The sequence below is a fragment of the Batrachochytrium dendrobatidis genome (genome assembly GCF_000203795.2).
Source record: "Batrachochytrium dendrobatidis JAM81 unplaced genomic scaffold BATDEscaffold_5, whole genome shotgun sequence".
Lineage (NCBI taxonomy): Eukaryota > Fungi > Chytridiomycota > Chytridiomycetes > Rhizophydiales > Batrachochytrium > Batrachochytrium dendrobatidis.
In genome coordinates this window covers 170,467-190,338 of record NW_006281103.1, presented here as the reverse complement: position 1 = coordinate 190,338, position 19,872 = coordinate 170,467, and the positions used below count along the sequence as shown (strand labels likewise).

The 19,872-nt window shown below is 39.2% G+C and overlaps 7 protein-coding genes across 7 annotated transcripts; 5 read left to right on the top strand and 2 right to left on the bottom strand.

Annotated features, from left to right (window-relative positions):
- Positions 1 to 43: 43 nt before the first annotated feature.
- On the bottom strand, positions 44 to 2,197 carry BATDEDRAFT_34927 (uncharacterized protein; the record flags this gene model as incomplete). Its single annotated transcript, XM_006678501.1, has 8 exons — positions 44 to 410; positions 539 to 699; positions 822 to 936; positions 1,038 to 1,108; positions 1,195 to 1,310; positions 1,452 to 1,581; positions 1,781 to 1,846; positions 2,116 to 2,197. 8 exons carry the CDS (start codon positions 2,195 to 2,197, stop codon positions 66 to 68), a joined length of 1,086 nt encoding a protein of 361 aa, XP_006678564.1. The 3' UTR covers positions 44 to 65.
- Positions 2,198 to 2,455: 258 nt separating this feature from the next.
- Positions 2,456 to 3,957, top strand: BATDEDRAFT_24319 (uncharacterized protein; the record flags this gene model as incomplete). The annotated part of the gene is made up of 6 exons (XM_006678344.1): positions 2,456 to 2,552; positions 2,622 to 2,858; positions 2,973 to 3,161; positions 3,231 to 3,247; positions 3,357 to 3,707; positions 3,844 to 3,957. The coding sequence occupies 6 exons, from the start codon at positions 2,456 to 2,458 to the stop codon at positions 3,955 to 3,957; spliced, it is 1,005 nt and encodes a 334-aa protein (XP_006678407.1).
- A 3,487-nt stretch (positions 3,958 to 7,444) lies between these two features.
- On the top strand, positions 7,445 to 9,753 carry BATDEDRAFT_88279 (uncharacterized protein; the record flags this gene model as incomplete). Its single annotated transcript, XM_006678661.1, has 6 exons — positions 7,445 to 8,157; positions 8,294 to 8,356; positions 8,419 to 8,747; positions 9,139 to 9,235; positions 9,427 to 9,512; positions 9,593 to 9,753. 6 exons carry the CDS (start codon positions 7,445 to 7,447, stop codon positions 9,751 to 9,753), a joined length of 1,449 nt encoding a protein of 482 aa, XP_006678724.1.
- Positions 9,754 to 10,471: 718 nt separating this feature from the next.
- Positions 10,472 to 13,249, top strand: BATDEDRAFT_29905 (U4/U6-U5 snRNP complex subunit PRP6; the record flags this gene model as incomplete). Its single annotated transcript, XM_006678480.1, has 1 exon — positions 10,472 to 13,249. One exon carries the CDS (start codon positions 10,472 to 10,474, stop codon positions 13,247 to 13,249), a length of 2,778 nt encoding a protein of 925 aa, XP_006678543.1.
- Positions 13,250 to 13,335: 86 nt separating this feature from the next.
- On the top strand, positions 13,336 to 15,213 carry BATDEDRAFT_19393 (NEDD8-activating protein UBA3). The gene is made up of 9 exons (XM_006678313.1): positions 13,336 to 13,369; positions 13,428 to 13,497; positions 13,560 to 13,720; positions 13,781 to 13,861; positions 13,921 to 14,093; positions 14,170 to 14,346; positions 14,413 to 14,577; positions 14,647 to 14,866; positions 14,938 to 15,213. Exons 1-9 carry the CDS (start codon positions 13,347 to 13,349, stop codon positions 15,125 to 15,127), a joined length of 1,260 nt encoding a protein of 419 aa, XP_006678376.1. The 5' UTR covers positions 13,336 to 13,346; the 3' UTR covers positions 15,128 to 15,213.
- Positions 15,214 to 15,350: 137 nt separating this feature from the next.
- Positions 15,351 to 15,811, top strand: BATDEDRAFT_24315 (uncharacterized protein; the record flags this gene model as incomplete). Its single annotated transcript, XM_006678343.1, has 2 exons — positions 15,351 to 15,650; positions 15,713 to 15,811. 2 exons carry the CDS (start codon positions 15,351 to 15,353, stop codon positions 15,809 to 15,811), a joined length of 399 nt encoding a protein of 132 aa, XP_006678406.1.
- An 82-nt stretch (positions 15,812 to 15,893) lies between these two features.
- BATDEDRAFT_87943 (uncharacterized protein) lies at positions 15,894 to 19,283 on the bottom strand (the record flags this gene model as incomplete). Its single annotated transcript, XM_006678562.1, has 2 exons — positions 15,894 to 16,529; positions 16,670 to 19,283. 2 exons carry the CDS (start codon positions 19,281 to 19,283, stop codon positions 15,910 to 15,912), a joined length of 3,234 nt encoding a protein of 1,077 aa, XP_006678625.1. The 3' UTR covers positions 15,894 to 15,909.
- Positions 19,284 to 19,872: the final 589 nt, after the last annotated feature.

Sequence of the window (19,872 nt, the reverse complement as noted above, 5' to 3'; positions counted from 1 at the left end):
ATATACGACATCCTTTTAAAATAATACACCAAGGTCGTAAACTGATGCAATAAAAAGCAATTTATTTATGAAAAATCAAACCCAAGTGTTGTATCTTCTGGCCAATTCATTGAAATCCGATCCAATGTTGCTTGATGTATTCCTCCAAACGATATACTTCCAAGTGATATTGCATTGCTATCAACAAGTGGGGGAAGACTAGACAGCTCTGAAAAACGAACTATATTTAAAGAGTTGAGCGTGTCGTCATCAGCTCCGCTTGTAGGTGCGTTGGGTGCGTCAAATGATGGCGGAGAGTCTACTGGAGTAGGCATGACAGACAAGTTTCCAACCGTTGAGTTTGATCCTGTCGTTGCTGAAGCTAAGAAAGCAGAGTGCGACTCGAGCTGTCCAAGTTTCTCAAATGTCATCTAGTTTAAAAATCATAAGATTCCAGTATTGGAAAAAACAAGACATGAATTGTAGTTTGAATGAGTACATTATCAGCCAAATCATTACGATAAACGTATGCATAGACAGTTGAAAATAAGAGCACTACCTCTTGCTGATGACAAAGCTCTTTAATCGCAGAGTTTTGACGATTAGTTAATGCATTGAGTTCGGCTATTAGCTGTTTGCGAATGTCGATTTCTGATGTCAGCATTTCCAAATGCACCTTGACAACCTTTTTAGCATTAGCAATTTCTTTGACAGAAATTTCTAAAAAATCAGACATGGCAAAGTTAATATATCAAATATTTATAAAAATAAGCCATTTAAATACACAGGGGTTCAATAATGGGTGCAGTCTATAGTATCAAGTAAACCTGTAGAAAGCTTACCGTTTTCGGATGGATTAAATACGGATGATTTTAAACCATTCATGCTAGTGATGGACGCAATTTTCAAAGCTTCGCCATTTTTAATTTGCTGAAGCTTACTGGATATACCATGTAACTGAGTTGTTTAAAATAAAGTACATGTCAGCAAACACAAGCACAAATAGATTGGTCTTGTTCTTTTTTAAAAAAATTTAACCAAGGATACTTGCAACGTACTTCTAAAGGCATAGTCGCTTGCTGCTTGTGTAAAGATGATGCACCAGATGTATTAGAGGGCGGTTTCGAGTCTATTTAAAATCAAAAAATAACACCATGACAGGGTTAGATGGGACTTGCTAGAATAGTGTATAATTAGTATCATAGCAATACATACTAGAGATATTGCTATTCTTTAGCAGGAGATTTAAAAACTCGTCAGTGTAGACGGTGCGTTCTCTCCAAACATCTACAACCCGTTTAACTTTTCCCTTGGTTTCTGGATCCAAATGACTAAAGTTTGAATTGGTCAACATGAATCAACACAAAAATAGTATAAGTTGGTGAAATAGGTCATGATAATGCTAGCAGCATAAATCAGGGTTTATACAGATCAGTTGGATACAAACCCCAAATAAATCTATTGCAACGTACCATAGGGTTGTAGCAAATATTGCAGGTATAATTTCGCCAAACTCGTTAGCATAGTCTTCTCCCTTTTTTTTCGAGTTTTGAATGACATCGCTTGCAAGATAGAGAAATCCAAGACGCTTGGATGGATTTGCTAGTTAAAATCAATAACATTTCAGATATTTCAAAAGTTAAGATGGTGTCTAGATGCATGCTGCCAACAACAGTCGATTCAACCGATGCAACTGAAGACACGAGTCATAAAGTTCGGCTCTTCAGGGACATGACAGAATACAGCACAACCGAATAGTACAACAAATTGACTGTCAATAATCCATTGTATGTAAAATTACCTTTTGCCAGTTCTTGGGCCCATATGGCAACACAAGCTTTTGCATGCTTTCGATGGAAAATCATCCCTGTAATTGAAAAATCATCCGATTAATATTGACCATTGCAATTTATTTATGGAGCAGACCATCAAGTAGATGTCAAGGTTGGTCAACACAGATGATGTATCTATGCCAATAAGTTATGCAACACCAGACAAGGTAGTCCCTTAAGCCGAATCCAGTTGAATGGGATGCAAGCGAGCATTTTGAATTATGGTAGTATGATTTGCACAAGTCAATACTGGCTGAAGTGATGGGATTCTGTTTGTTCATATCAGCAGATTAGTTGTACATACATTGGGAAGTAACCTGAATGCTCTGCTGAGTGCTGTTGAGGTGCTGCAGTTTGGTAACAAGAGCAGATTCTTCAAACGACATAATTGTATTTATTTTGGGAAAAGGTTTCTTTATCAACATTTGGCTTGAATGACTTTACAAAACCATGCACTCGGCTAGAGTTTTCTAGTTTCATTTATTTTAGTTGTTAAACTATTGATTTTCAACTCGGCTTTAAAGGATTAAAATGAATAATCGAACTATTAGATTGAATTATAATGCAAAGTCTCGTCTTTCAATATAAAACTCTGGATTACAATTTATAAATCCAAGAATTCATTCTACTTGAACCTACCCAAAATGATTGATTTTATGGAATATGGACTACGCAAATATTACCAAACTATTGGTTGGAATGAAGACAAATACTATACAAATCTTGATGCTGGACCTAATAGTGTGTTATCGTTTGAATTTTAAAAAGTTGATAACATGGTTGATTCTGATGGTCTGCTATATTGTATAGGAATCTTGGTCTTTCCCATTCCAATCGGACTCAACTTTGCTCTTGGAAAGCGGATATCTCCTGTATTCAAGAGTGCTTACTGTATTAGCATTCCAGAAGGTCGTTCAGCTGCATTCATGTATACATCAGTGCCAGTAGATCTGCCTGTGCTACCAGTTCACGAGTATTATTCCACTATTGTACCGTCACCCAAATCGTACTTTCCATTCATGCATAAAACTATCGAAACAGACAAAGGTCAGTACAAGGATTATGATTTCAGCTTGATCAATTCTGTTATTTGAAATCATAAATGTCATCATTTGATTGAATCCATCCTGTTTTCTAATTAAACTTGTTTGAATAATCTAGCAAATAATGAATCGATTAGTACTCCTGTTTCAAACTCAAACTCATACATTTTGTTTGGACGTTTGTTTGAGGATTTGCATTTGGAAGGATTGTATAGTCAACTATTGAGTCCACAGATTCTCTTGACTGCATCTACGCTTAGTGAATTCAAATGGAAAAGCGATTTGGAAAAAGACGATTTTAATGCAAGTCATTGATATGCAGTGGTCGTTATTGTTTTTTGAATCTTACATATTATTTTATCAATGTGATTAATAGATCAATGCCCAGCTTGTGTATAATGGTCCAAAGATTTGTGCGGAACTTAGTGCCAATTCAGACAGCTCTATTATTGGTGGAAACATTCTTGGTCAAATGTCTACAAACTGGGATATGGGGACAGAGGTGTACTATACCGCCAAGGAAAACAGTGGTGGATGCAAGTATTCAAAAGTTTATTGTATTGCGTTTTTAGATACACATGTTAATCTAGTCACATTTATCCATCTAGTTTCGCTTGGAGCGCGATACAAGAAGCAATATCAAGAAGGTGTGGAATCCATACTAACTCTTGTAGCCAATCCTATCATGGGCCATCTAAACTCGGCATATTCTACTACAGTACTCAAGGATATGCAAATGGCTACAAGATACAGCTTCAACATGTATAGTTTTAATGCAGATGTGAGTGTGGGAATAGAATATGCACCGGTTGGGCGAAATCAAGTTCTCAAAGCCCGATTGAGTCTTGAAGAGGTAATGGGTTGATTTTCAACATTTTTGCTTGATGGTCATGTACAGAGTAGACATCACCATTCAAGACATGCGTTGGTGAGAATATTACTAATATAGTTTCTTTATACTGACACATGTGTACAAATGTGATGCATAGGGAGTAGCGTTGAGGTTTGATGGAAGGTTCAAGGATATAATGTACAGTATTGGCATGAGTACGGGTTTTGGGCCGGATTCAAAGCAGTTTTTTGGTGTACAGATTCAATTATGATTCAAGTTTTTATTGGGTTTTCGTGGTAGTACAAGTGAGCATGACGGGACTGCTGTGATATGTAATACAAATGAATGATTTGTGGAATCTAGAGTGTCATAAAACTTTGGTAGGCCACGCGATTCCTACACAATTAGCCTCGGTCTATCAAGTATATTAAAATATAATTCCTTTAAAAAACATGTAGTTGGGGTTTAGACGAATAAGAGTAGGATGCTGGTCAAATTTGAGCATTGTTGGCATGTGGTCCCTAGTATGCATATTTACCGTAAAAAATAAAAGTTGACAGGATTTGGCCAAGTTGAACATTTATAAGCTGCGTTCAATAGCATGTGCCCGCTTTCTCGTGCTCCATATTCTTCCAATCTGCAGCCGTATTCTGGTTTTCCTCGTTAACAACTTGTATTTCCCGACCCAGCACGTTCTATTAGTAAGTAATTGAATAGCGTTTCTTATTTTATTATATTCTTGTATCAATAATTGATGGTGTAATTGGATGCTCAAACGATGCTATGCCAGTCTGGCTATAGCATCGCTTTGTATAATGCCGTGTCGGCTTAATGGGGAAATCACTGAAAAACAGGTTTAATTACTCAGCCTGCTAAAAACATCTAGACTTCCAAGCAGTCTTATCGAGTCTGTTGTCTAGACAGATTCATAAAACTGATGATTTTTTGCCAATTGGCAGTTGGGCTAAGCATTGCAGGAGATTGGCTGTTGCATGTAGAATAGGAGATAATTAAACTGGTCATCAATAAGGCTTGATCGGCAATCTAGAATAGTGAATTGCAAGGTTACCATAATTGATAGCCAGGAGAGTAATGGACTGCAGTTTCATGGCTGGAGAACGGTCGGCATAATGTGCCGTTTGAGGCGTATCCAATCGGAAGGATCCGCCATGTCCATTCATTTGCATATCTAATTCGCATATGCACTGGCTCAGCATGGGTATTTTGATACTATTTTTGGATGACCAATCCAGCCAAAGCATTTGTATATATTATCAAGTCTTTTGATTCAGTGGATTTGCTTTGGACTATCATGTACTACCTGCTTTTCAGTTGCTGTAATACTATCGTTTAATGGAAAAATAGCCTGAAGCACCTGATCAATTCACAAGGGTTCACATTGTGCATTGTAGATGGTGGACATATCAGCTATATGTCAATTCATTCTTGTCAACTACACTTGAGAAATATCCTTTTCTCTAGCCATGTGTTATCCATTGGGGTTGAGCATGCTTTAAAAAAGCTTATATGTATCTGCTATTCTAATTCACTGGCTCAATTTTTTGATCCAAGCTTAATTTCTCACCTGTTCAATCATGATCCTTATCTTGGATGTTTTATTCTGGATGCATGAACCCAATTTTGTTTGTATTTCATATCAACAAGGGGGTGCAGTGTTTCTCAGTTTGTATTGCATGGTTGTTTGCAATCATGATGTAGTGCTGCATCCAACATCTTGGTTCCACTGGTGGCATTCCTCCAATGCAAGTCAGTTGTTTAGTCCGCCTGTGCTGTTGTTGATTCGGATGATTGCTTGGTAAGCTCGTGCGGTTTCCATAAGGACATGATTTAGGACGGATGACGTGTCCAGGATTGGTAAAAGTAAATTATCCATTCAAGTTTAGGAATGCTTGACTAGCTGGCATAGGGTGATCATGTCACGTCCTGGCATCAGTCTAAACTGTATGCTTGACCAAGACATTTTTCAAGCAAGTTGTATGAAACTTGTGGATATGGTCTGGGCATTATACTCGAGTATAATGTCCAATTCTTTTGCTGTTGGCAATAGGATCAGGGTTAGGGTTATTGTAGCATGGGTCATGTATAATTCCCAGTTGTCAAGCTAGCCCATGTAGTGGAGTATTGATGCTTGAGTTCAAAGCGTATACTCTATCATTACATCTAATCCACAAGTACTTGCTTGAGTCAGTGATCAACATTGATCTGGTGGATTATTTAGCGGCAAACAGATAGAGTTTGAAATTGATATTCAAAAGATTGTATCTCCGGACTGAGCCTTTCCGGCAGCACACATGGCTAGAATAGCCAATGCTTGAGCGTCACCCGAGTGGTTTTGACTATCTTGACAAAACAAATGACTTGAATACTGATTGAGCGGATGGACTTGTTTGTACCAAGGACCATTTCAATACAAAGTTTCAATTGATCGTGGCTTCCAATTGTGGAGTTTGTCTTTGATTAGTAGTGGAGGTGGCTAAGATTACCATTCAAACAGTGCTGTTTAGGCAGTCTTGTGTTTAACCTCTGTGCTTGCGGATGTAGTCATGCAGTGCCAGTTAGAATATGGTCAGGGTTTTCACAACAAACCCATTTAAACTCAGCATTTCCTCCCTATCAAGCTTTTTGCTCAGCCATTTTTTCGTTGTATTCTACACCACTTTTGTTCCTTTTGTGGGAATTGCTTTCATTATTGATCAACCCATTTAAGCCACACTTTTTATCAAAGACTACCCGTGCTGCGTATAAATACAAAGGCCTATTTATAACTTGGAAGTTTGAACTCGGATTTTTTTGAAAACCAACCCAAACGACCGCGTACAATTTGTCATACCTTGTTGCAAGTTGATGCTTTTCTTGTCCTTACTGTGGTCCATCTCTGCCATATTGCCATTTCCCAAAGAATAGCATTTATTTCATTATTCCCATACCTTGCCGTAATTTAGCTGCCTTGATTTGAACGTACCAAATCCTCGAACCCCTGCTGATAGCAACCTTTAATCGTTTTTACCTGGGCATTTAGCCGGCCGTACTCTGGATCAGATTCGACACTTCAACGCCAGACTGCTGCAAGCTTGCACACATCTCTACTATCGATCCTACTTTTTGATTAGAAAATTGTATTTTGGGTTTATCATTCGAGTTGATCCATTGAATCGCAAGGATATTTTCCTTTTTCATCTGCATAGCGTCCCTTGTCAAGCTCTTTAAAAGGTAGGCTTTTGCTACGGCATGTGTGTAAACCCTAATCCATTCCTTCCCATTTTTCTGAATACTAGTACTAAAGTCTCTGAAACCCACTTCTGGAATTGGAGTGATGCTTTATTTTCCAATTATCACATTTTGAGCACTATTTTCTACCGTCATTTCTCTAATCTATTCCATCTCCAAGACCCCTTTGCTCTATTTAATTCATTCGTTTACTTGTCTTGTTATTTTGGATATTTTCAAAACCGCTCACAAAACTCGTATAATTACACTATCTTGTTTGCGGCTCAAATAGCAATATCACGCATTTCAGGCTCGTCTTTAGCTTCAAACTACGGTCACTTTCGGCCGAAGCAGTCACAAGCCAAAACCTTTCAATCTTGATAGTTTTATCCCCAGCTCTGTTTTCATAGGGAATACTTAATTGCACCTGAAAACTACGCGGCTGTGTCGGCATCCCTTGGAGATCGTAAACTATCGTCAGTATTGGCCGCATCAAGTTGTAGAATCGTGCTTACTAGTTTCGCAGTAAAATGACTTTATTCAGAAACTCATACAACCATGAGCTGTCCGTTCCACCTAAACCGTCATCAGCGCTTGATCTGCTGAATCACCGCCATCATATCAAGCAGCTTCCATTGGAGTATAATTCACATGAAATGCTTCGACAGTTTCATGCTAATTCTTCTCGGGGCAGCAACACTAGCATGGTGCAATTGCATTCTCCACTAGCACGTGTACCAAATACCTGCCAGCATTTAACAAATGACTCTAAAACCTCTCCTGCTTTTCACTTGGAAAACCGGCCGTTTGTATCTACAGCTCCCCCTTCGTCTTTTCATAGCAGTACATCAAGACCGTTTCATCCTGTATCTATCCAATCTATCACCCACTCATCTGCCGAATGTTCAGACTATACTGATTCATTATCATGGACTGGTCCAAACACTTCTGCCACCAACGCTCTTGCTTCCGACTGCTGTGCAACAATGGAAGAATCAATGACTGATCATACCATGGTAGTCAGTTCACCCATCGAAAACAAGAATAACAAACCATGCTTATTGGATGAACCGTGCTTAGATACCGAGTCCTCTACTATTTGCAATCCGCGGAGTGCATTTGTTCAATCATCCAACTCGGACAATTCAATAGACTCGTCCATTCGATACGAAGCGGTAATTGAACAGGAACCCGTTCGTGCTCGAATGTGCGGATTTTCAAATGGACGTGATCGAAGACTGCTGTAGGTTGCATAATATTATTTGTGATTAATGCTCAGTTTGATGTGTATACTCTAAAACTCTTGCGACGAGTTTGCCTTTTAAATTGCAGATACTGATCACACATGCATTGTTATTTTGCCATTGTGGCGATTCTAGCAGAAATCCACCGCTAATTGTTCAGATATTTACGTATCAAAACAATGTCAGAACAGCCATCGAGTAAGCTATTTTTCTCTTGTGCTTTTAATATTTATTTATTTTTAACTCTGTTTTTTTGCTAGTTTGGACCAGCATCCCTCTCTCATGTGCCATGTATCGCTTTGGTCCGAAGATGGAACTCAGCATTTCAGTGCAGTTAAAAATCCACGAGCAGCTCAGCCCTATCGATTTACAGACGATATGGAAGGACGAAGTGCGCTCATGAACCATTTATCGTTGAGCACTTTGGGTGCTTCTTCATCCCAATTAGAATCAGATCAATACTGTGATATTATTATAGGCACCACCATTGTAAAATCCACAAAGCTACAGGATCTAGATAATAATGGCGGAGTATATTTTGTCTTTCCTGATTTGAGTATTCGTTCACCTGGAAGGTTTACTCTACGATGTAATGTTATGGATCTAAACATGTAAGCCATCAGATATATTTTAAACTATATCCCTATTTTTGAACTATCAAATACGATAGTGCCAGCGGGCATCATAGTTTAGTCATCTCCATTTGCAGCCGTATTCATGCAAAATGGAATACCTTTTCATCAAACAAGCAGTACAGTCAATTTGCAGTGAGAAAATGCAACAAGTATTCAACTATTGTATATTCCAAGGCAATCATTGCAAGATATTCAACTCTATTCAAACACACTGTCCATTGTATAGTACAAACTATAGTTTTGGACTGGGATGTTCCCCGTTTGACATGTCCATACATTGTATAATCACTGGATTTCAATGGTTCCAATCAAACCCTTTTGTATTCTAAACCTTGTACATTCTAGTCCAAGAGGGAAATCTTGGAAATTCAACAGTTGTCTTCATGTCAATCACCAAAAGAAATACTGATAAACTAGAGGTCAAAGGATACACTACTGCCCAGTAAACTGACTCATCATTTTATAAGACTGGCTATTTATTATGTATTTTGGCATTCTTGCTGTTTCATTTTATATGAATATGGCTGTAATTGCCACCAAACGGCCAATCAGTATATCTCAATCTTGATGATGCAGCTTAGCATACCTATTTTTGTGCTGGAGCTAGCCATCTAACTAATGTATTGACTCTAGGTCTACACAAGTGTCTTCTGTTGTAGCCATGGCTACAACTAGTGTTTTTGAAGTCTATTCTTCAAAGAGCTTTCCAGGTGCTCTAGGTAAAGTATTGGATGAATTGATAAATCTATGATCCCTGACGTAACTAGCCAATTATTAACCATTCGTTTGGCTACTTTAGAACCCACATCGCTTAGTCGAGCATTTGCTAGTCAAGGTATCGTTTTGCATTTTAGAAACGATCGATCACGCAATAGAGAATCAGTTTTGACTGCCAAACGAACCAGCAATTCTACTGAGCGTATCTGCAAGCCCAATGTACATCGTCATTCTCCACGATAGTACTATTTTTGGTATGAAAAAGAATGCTGGTCGTATTACTTTGTCTATTACCAATTTTTTCATATAATAAACAAACCAACTAGTCTTACTTCTATTTGAAATTACAGTCGTATTCACGTAATATGAAGCCTTGGAGTTGAGATACATGATAAATAGTCTCATGTTGGATTGGTGCCAATCTTATTGGGCAATATCGTTTTTAAACTCTTAGTTTATTGATCTTTATACTCATTCTTGCACAAAAATACTAAAAGAATGTTCACATCTTTGTTCCAATACATCCTTGACATGTTTTCAACCTCCAACTTTTCTTTTTTTCCAAAACAATATTTCAAGTAAACGTTGAATGACCTGCATGTATAGTTGCATTCCCGAGATTGGTTTGTTCAAGTAGAACGTATCTGATATTAAAAGAGTTTTGATAAAAGGAATCACCAATTTCCAATAACAACGAATATGTAGCGATTGGTTATTCCAGAGCAACATAGAGGTTCCGACTGCAAGATCAATACACAATCATTTCATGTGAATACGATTGTAAAACAGGACAAAATAGAATAGAATTTATGATTTCAAGTTTCGATTTGAAAAGTTGATTCAGCTGCGAATTAACAGTTTTTTATTTATTTCGACAATTACTACAGTCGACAAGTATTGCCTTGAAGAGTATTATACGCTATCCATGTATCAGTTTAAATCACTTATTGATCCGGACTTTATGAGCAAGCCTGCTCCTCCTAATTATATTGCTGGGTTGGGTAGAGGTGCCAATAGTTTTACTACTCGGTCAGATATTGGTCCTGCTAGAGAAAATGCACCGGATGATGGAGCTGCTTTGGCAGCAGCTCAGGCTGCAACTGAAGGTAGAAGAATTCCAGGAAAAAGAGGAGAAGATGATGGTGAAGGTCCATCGGGAGTAGATCCTTCTGAGCAATATCAAGACCCAGACCAAGAGCGAGGTCTATTCAACACTGCACCCTATGAAGCCGACGATGAAGAAGCAGATCATATTTACGAGCAGATTGAGCGCACCATGGACGAGCGACGAAAGGCTCGAAGAGAGGCTCGTGAGCGAGAGGAGTTGGAACGATATCGTCGTGAGCGACCCAAGATTCAACAGCAGTTTGTGGATTTGAAACGAGGGCTGGCTACCATGTCAGAGGATGAATGGGCTGCTATTCCTGAGGTGGGAGATATGGTCAGAAAAAAAGGAGCTTCTGGAAAAAAGTCTGGTCTTGCTGAACGGTACACTGCTGTTCCAGATTCAGTATTGTTGGGTGCTGCAAGTAGATCTCAGCTTGTTCAATCCATTGATGCGAGCGGCAATGGAGCGGCTTCTGTCATGAGCAATTTGGGTGCAGACACTGGACGGACTGATTTTGCTCAATTTGGACAGGCTAGAGATAAGGTGTTGGGACTAAAGCTAGATCAGGTATCTGATTCAGTTTCTGGCCAAACTACGATTGACCCAAAAGGCTATTTGACAGATCTGAGTTCTGTAATTATCAAGTCGGACTCGGAAATTAGTGATATCAAAAAAGCTCGTACTCTGCTGAGATCTGTTACTACCACCAATCCCAAACATGCGCCTGGTTGGATTGCTGCTGCCCGTTTAGAAGAACACGCTGGTAAGCTATCTGCTGCAAGAGATGTCATTTCTCGTGGTTGTGACGAGTGTCCTGTCAATGAGGATGTGTGGCTAGAAGCTGCCCGCCTCAATACCATTGACAATGCCAAGATTATCCTAGCAAATGCTGCTCGTATGATCCCACAATCCGTCAAGATTTGGCTGCGTGCGTGTGATTTGGAAACGGATCCCAAGGCTCAGAAACGTGTTCTTCGTCGTGCACTAGAGTATATTCCTAATTCTGTCAAGATTTGGAAAGCTGCAGTGTCACTTGAAGCTGATCCAGAAGATGCTCGTATTTTGCTTTCTCGTGCTGTAGAATGTGTACCACTTTCAGTAGAACTATGGCTTGCACTAGCACGTTTAGAGTCGTATGAAAACGCACGCAAGGTTCTCAACAAGGCTCGTCAAGCCATTCCTACTTCTCACGAGATTTGGGTTGGTGCTGCCAAGCTTGAAGAGCAAAATGGCAATCTTCGCATGGTAGACAAAGTGATTGAGCGATCAGTGTCAAAGCTCACTGAAGTAGGCACCAATCTAGAGCGTGAGCAATGGCTTACTGAAGCCGAGTCATGTGAACGAGATGGGTTTGTAGGAGTTGCTGAATCGATTGTTCGATGTACCATTGACATTGGCATTGAAGAGGATGACTACAAGCAAACATGGATAGATGATGCAGAAGGATGTATTTCTCGATCAGCCTATGCAACGGCTCGTGCCATTTATACGCATGCACTCAAGGTGTTTCCCAACAAGAAATCTGTATGGCGTCAAGCAGCATTTTTTGAAAAAGCACACGGAACACGAGAGTCTCTTGAAGAGCTTTTGCAACGTGCCGTTCGATATTGTCCACAGGCAGAAGTACTGTGGCTTATGGGTGCCAAAGAGAAATGGTTGTCAGGAGATATTGAAGCAGCTAAATCTATCTTGTCCAATGCATTTGCAGCCAATCCCAATTCTGAGCAGATATGGCTTGCTGCAATCAAGCTGGAAGTAGAAACCGGAGAATACCATCGTGCACGAGTATTGTTGGCAAGTGCTCGTGAGAGAGCAGATACTGAGCGTGTGTGGATGAAGTCGGCTGTTTTGGAACGACAACAAGGTAGATTTCAAGATGCAATTGAATTATTGAACCAAGGAATTCAAAAGTTTCCGTTGTTTAGCAAGTTGTGGGTCATCAAGGGTCAGATTTTAGACGAGGATCTTGAAGACATTGAAAATGCTCGAGACAACTACGCACAGGCTTTGAAGCGGATTCCTAAATCAGTAGTGTTGTGGTTACTGGCATCTCGTCTTGAGGAAAAGGCAGGATTACCCATCAAGGCAAGAGCAACATTAGAAAAGGCTCGAATTATGAATGCCAAAGTGCCCGAGTTTTGGTGCGAGGCGATCCGAGTAGAAGTGCGAGCAGGCAATGCACCAATGGCTAAAGCGCTATTAGCCAAATCTCTTCAAGATTGCCCCACATCAGGATTACTATGGTCAGAAGCGATCTTGATGGAAGCTAGACCTCAGCGTAAGGCAAGATCAGCGGATGCATTGAAGAAGTGTGAAAATGATCCAATGGTCGTGGCAACGATTGCGCGACTGTTTTGGGCTGAGAGAAAGCTAGACAAGGCGAGAAACTGGTTTAACCGCGCGGTCAAGACCAATCCGGATCTTGGTGATTCATGGGGATGGTGGTATAAGTTTGAGCTAACGCATGGAACAGCAGAGCAGCAGTTGGAAGTGATGAATAGGTGTGTTTTGGCAGAGCCTCGCCATGGTACAATTTGGCAACAGGAGTCCAAACGTATGCAGAATGTAGGAAAAAAGACGGATGAGATTTTGAAGTTGGTTGCAGCAGAGATGAGCAACAGTAATCTTTAACTATAAAACAATAATTCTATAAAGCAATTGATTTTATAAAAACATAATTTATGAAATTTGGAATCTGATTTCAACCTCGAGATTGGAACAATTTAACATGGATAGTCAAGACTGGCCCGAGTAAGAGCATTGCCAGTGTTTCTATTTTAGTTTAAATTGCTAATCCAACTCTGACTAGACGGTGGAAAGGCATCTACACTTATTTGGAACGGCCACTAGACAGCAATGCAAATGTGTCTGACATTCAAGTACGAGTTCATCCTTGCAAGCAAGACTATAGCAAACTATTGACGATCATTTATTTTTATAGGTCAAGAAGTTTTTGCATAGTTGCAAGATTCTGGTTATTGGTGCTGGAGGTCTTGGCTGCGAATTACTCAAGAATCTGGCATTGTCAGGATTCAAAGATATTCATGTCATTGATATGGACACTATCGACGTATCTAATCTCAACCGTCAATTCTTGTTTAGGTAATCAGTCATAGATGTACAATTGGATTACTATTGGACTTGATATTGAACTTGTTTTAGACAAAAGGATGTTGGTCAACCTAAAGCCACCACTGCTGCCAAAGTCATTATGGACAGAATCCCTGGAGTTCAAGTCACTCCGTAAGTCGTCGTTATCTTGTCAAATATACAATGCATTGAATCTAACATTTTGTATTTAGTTATTTTGGCAAGATCCAGGACAAGGATGAACAGTACTATTCGCAATTCAACATTATTGTTTGTGGTTTGGACTCGGTCGAAGCTCGTCGATGGATGAATGCTACAATTGTAGGCATGTTTGATGAAGACGATCCTACAACACTCAAACCCATTATCGATGGCGGCACGGAAGGTAGAAAATCTTGCACATTTCATTGGATTTACTATTAAACTAAGCAAGATCTTGTCATTCTGTGCATGCTGGTTAGGATTCAAGGGCCAAAGCAGAGTGATTCTTCCTCGTATATCTGCATGCTATGAATGCTCTTTAGATATGCAGACCAAACCAGTTACTTTTCCAATGTGTACTATTTCAAACACTCCCAGACTTCCCGAACATTGCATCGAATACGCTTCGACTGTTGCTTGGCCAAAACAGTTTCCAGGTGAATATTTTAAACTTACGACCCAGATCGTCAACTCTATTTGTGCTCATTTATTTTCTGTAACAGATACAAAAGTTGACGGAGATGATCCTACTCATATTCAATGGCTGCTCAATACTGCCCTCGAGCGTGGTCGCGAATTCAATATCACTGGCATCACTTATACTCTGACTCAAGGTGTTGTCAAGAACATTATTCCAGCAATTGCATCTACCAATGCCATAGTTGCAGGTATGGTTTACATTGTACCAAAAGTTGTATCATTGTTTTAAACATGTTTCATTGAAATCAACTGGATAGCCTCGTGTGCCAATGAAGCATTCAAGATTGCTACAAATTGTGCAGCCTACATGAACAATTACATGATGTACGTTGGTGATCATGGCGTCTATGCATATACCTTTGAACTTCAGCGTAAAGAAGATTGTCCAGTGTGCGGATCTGCTCAGTTAAAGTTGACTATTTCGGGAGACAAAACACTGGATGATTTGATAGAGGTTTTGCTTGATACACAGGAAATGTAAGTAACAATCATTTCATTGCCGATATTAGATTTCTTTGATGTTTACGGACATACTTTGAATGATTCAGTCAACTCAAGGCACCATCATTGCGCACCAATTCAAAGTCGCTATTTATGCAAGCACCCAAGATGCTACGTGAAGCTACTCTACACAACCTGAAAAAACCAATCAAGGACTTGGTAGCTTCTGGTGAAGCCATTACTGTTACCGATGCACATCTTCCCATTAGTATGGAACTTACTCTTGAATTTAAATAGTACGTTAATGTATCTTGACAGTAAAACCACTTGCATGATCAAGCGCTACCAACAGAATATTTCGAAATAAAACTGAATATATGATGAACTCGAATGAATCGAGGCAATGAGCCGATATACAGATTTGCTGACAAGAAACTGGAATGAGAATTTTGTGAGCAACAGTGAATTGCAGATATAAAATTTAGTCAGAAAAACAGATTTTTTGATTAGCAAATCAACAATGTTTGGTTATAGAGCATTATTGCGACTACCAGCTGCTGGAAGTTTGGCATCTTCTCCGTTACATGGATCTTTGATTGGATTGGCTAGTACAGCTCCTGCTGCAAAAAGTCCCTTTTTATCACAACCCACTTTGTCATTGGCTGCTGTTCCAACTCCATCCACTTCAACCCATCAGTCTTCATTCTTGCTACAGGCCATGAGAGGTTCAAAGTATCCGAGTTATGGGGGAAAGAGACTGAGAGGTTATATTCTGCCAAAACAGTCTGAAAAGACTGCAATTCTTAAGAAAATGCTCAAGGTAAACAATAAACCTTGTAGGCATTCAGTCGTCTGCTGTAACTGATCATGTTTATTTTTTAGATGAAATGGTTTAGAATCAGAAAAGGAAGTACCGGGCAGCGTCCTAAAAAGCCATTGTATGGCCGTGATGATTTTATTCTTGGAAAAATGAATGTCTGATTATATCAAGATTCTTGGTCGTTCAAGCTTTTCATTAAACTTGTCAGATTGCCATTCATGAATATACTCGTTGACAAAATGACTCGTTTATTTTACTACTACTTGGAAGAACATGGATCAGACATGAATGATTTATATGCTGAAACTACCTTTTTTAATTTAGCTTCAATCTGCTTTCGGGCTTCTTCACACTGCTGCATATCTAATCGTAACTTTTGAACTTCCCTTTCTTTAAACTCGTTTTGTTTTTGCAAATCATGAATCTCTCCTGTTTGTTCTTGACTCTTGTGACTTACGGCATCTGATACCGATATCTGTGCCTGTAATTGTGCTTCTTTGGCATCTATGTGCTGCTGCAATTCTACAAGTTTTTGTTGCAGTAAGCTTGCATGTGTTGTTGCTGCTGTGTTTAGACTACTCACATGTGCAAACAATGATGCAAACGGATAGGGGTGTCCAGCGTTAGGATCATCCATTGCATAGTCGACATTTAAATTGCGAGTGAATATTAAAATACTATTGAATTGTTTCTCATAATCTGCCAAGACTCGATCCAATTGACCACAGTCGTCTATACTTTTAGCCAAATCTCCTTTTAAAGACTTTATCTTGTCAAGCCAACAAGACTCTCTAGATTGAGCCTTGAGCTTTTTAGATCGAATGCGTTCCTTGAGTGTCTTGTTTTCATTGTCGAGTGTTTGCGATTTCAAAATTACATCTAGACACACATTTAAATAGTCTTGGGAATTAGAAATCTGCTAATCAACTTGCTATATAAATACTTTGAGTTGACCAAATGTGTTGGTATGCTCAAATCACTAGAAAAAGTATATTAACAAGTGATGCTAAATGTGTTACCTTCGATTGCTTGACCAAGACTTGTCAATTGCTGCGAAGTGGTTTCGTTATCGCGAACAAGTTTGAAAAGTGTTTCCGCTTCAAATCCATGTGATCCATTACCATCAGTGAATGCTTTGACCAACAGAGAATTCATGTCGGGTTGTTCATGGATAGACGATACATTCAATTTTGAATGTTCTTTGGTCATGGATGTAATATGGTTTTCAAGCACACGTCCGAGGTGTACTGGATCTTGTGTTGGCTGCTCATCTGCGCTGCAGCGATTACATCCATTTTTACCATTTTGAAATGACCTTGACATACTTAGACTTGTCTGTATATCCTTTTTTTCTTTTTTCAATACTTTGACCAGTTCTACAAGCTTTTTGGTTCTGAGCTTCTCATTTTCAATAGCATCTTCGAAATCGACGATACGTTTGGACAACTCGCAATTCTCTGCATTTTTAGAGTGGACCATTGCTTCGCTTTTTTGAAATAATTGTTGTAAAGTGCTGTTTTCGCTTTGCCATTCAGTAATAGTTTTTTCAAGATACTCGATGTGTGTTTGCAAATTACATTTTAATTCATGTATTTGTACCGAGTCGTTGTGATGACTAGTGTTTTCCGTCGATGCCTTTGTATCGTTTACATTAACCAGCACTGGGACTTGGACAGGAAAAGAGGATGGAATGGTACTCATCACTGCTTCTCTTACTCTTATATCAGTTTCCATTTCGGCTTGATCTTTCATCAATGCATGTTTTTCTTGCCGAAGTTCTGTATTCGATGCAACAAGTGATTTCATGCTACTGTTTAAATCTACAACAGACATTTGTAGTGCATCACGTTCTTTAAGTGCATTTTGAAGTTGGTGCTTTAAAGTATCCATTTCGTGTTGCATGGAAACTGATTCAGTTTTGAATCGGGTTGTCATGTCATGGATTGTACGTTCAGTTATCAACCGCACCTGACTACTCTCCCCACGTATTCGCTCAATTCGCCCATCAATCATGAGCGACTCGTCAAATACAAAGCAAATACTTTTTGCCATGGTCCACACGGTTTCAACCACTTGGGCAATCAAAAGGTATACCACATGAACATTTGGAATTGTTGAAATGGATTCAACCATTTGTTGAAATGTGTGAAATGATGTCGAGATGGTATCAAGCTGTCGAAGTAGTTCAATCCCACCAGTTTGACCTGCTACGTCTGCAGATCGATATGCTACAGTTGTAGTAGATGTCCACTTTATGCGCTCATCAATAAGTTGCATCATGCTTATTTTTGCTGAAACAGAGCTTGATGTGCTTTGCTGCGAAACTACTGTCGGTTGTATTGAAACTGGAACTGATGGGGATGTAGTATCAGGTGCTGGAGTAAACGTGGATGTTAAAGGTACGGTAATCGGCAACACCTCAGATTGAACTCTACGCGTTGGACTAGATTCGCAGTTTTTCTGTGCAGCATCCAAATTCTTGGCAAGTTTACTAATCTGATCGTTTAGTGCGTTTTCCCGTTCAATAGCACGTTGACTTTCCTTTCTCAGCATTTCATTTTGTTCTGAAAGCGATTTCATTTCGAGCGCTTGTCTAGATACTCTCATTTGAAGCTCATGATTGTGAGCATGCATAGAATCACATTTTGATGACAATATGGTGGATTGATGGATGGCATCTTGTCGTTGTGATTTTACTGTAATGAGTTGACTTTCAAGTTGGGCAATACGAAACTGGAGATCTTTGACTTCTTTGTGACGAGGAGGAAATTGCATGTCCTGCCATGGTACCATTTCAGAAACATGCTTGGTTTGACTTGCAAGTGATACAGGCTGATTGATAGGTAGGGGTTGAGTCTGCGTATCCATGGTGGATTGTGATGAGTGATGAGTACCAGATTCATTTGTTTTTTGTGATGCGTCAATCAAGTTGCGTAATTCTCGATTTTCATTCAAAAGTTCAATCATCTTTGCAGCAGAACAAACCGACTCTTCTAATAAATTAGACTTGGGTTCTGAAATGTGTTCAGTAGTTTCCTGGGTTACTTTTTGAATTGGTTCGGATGATTCCAATGCAAGTTTTTCGTTTCCATTAGATGAGAAAATGGAAATGATATTTTCACCTCTATGCGTAGCTGTGTGATGAACAGGCGGTTTGAGTAATTTAGATGCTTCTGATTTGTCAGATACTACGTTTTGTGGTTCGGCATGCGACTGGTTTAAAACATTGTTTTTGATGGACTCGGCAGGAGCAACAGTTGTTGGAGTATCAGCTTTTATGCTTGTGACTGTCTCAAAAACGGGGTGATTGGATACAGATGGCATGGGTGAAACTGAGGACAGTGTTTCGTGTGACTGAATGAATACAGGCGCTAAATCTACTGGTTTGGATACAACAGAATCTTTTGAAGTTGATGTTGTATGAACAAGCGTATATGCAGCAGGCAACCGTGTATTTGGACCAACATCCCTCGATGGAGTCAACTTTGCAGTCTGTGCAAGTATACTACTTTCGAGTGACTTTAATGTTTCTGATATAACAGATGCTGCCTGTACCAACTTTTGCGTTTTTTTAGACAAAGTGCAAACACCACTACTTGGCTTTTCACTGTCAAAATGTACTTGTTCAGCCATAGCTGGATGTGATGTACTAGATAGCTCACAAAAGTATGTATAAAGCAACAATCCGTATACTATGGTACGTTTTTATTCAACTGGTTACAATAAGATGCATTTGATTCACCAGATTTGGAGCGGAGTTTGTCAAATCTGCAACACGTTACAGCCGTATTCACGTAATATAAAGCCTTGGAGTTGAAATACATGATAAATAGTCTCATGTTGGATTGGTGCCAATCTTATTGGGCAATATTGTTTTTAAACTTTTAGTTTATTGATCTTTATACTCATTCTTGCACAAAAATACTAAAAGAATGTTCACATCTTTGTTCCAATACATCCTTGACATGTTTTCAACCTCCAACTTTTCTTTTTTTCCAAAACAATATTTCAAGTAAACGTTGAATGACCTGCATGTATAGTTGCATTCCCGAGATTGGTTTGTTCAAGTAGAACGTATCTGATATTAAAAGAGTTTTGATAAAATGAATCACCAATTTCCAATAACAACGAATATGTAACGATTGTTTATTCCAGAGCAACATAGAGGTTCCGACTGCAAGATCAATACACAATCATTTCATGTGAATACGACTGAAAACAC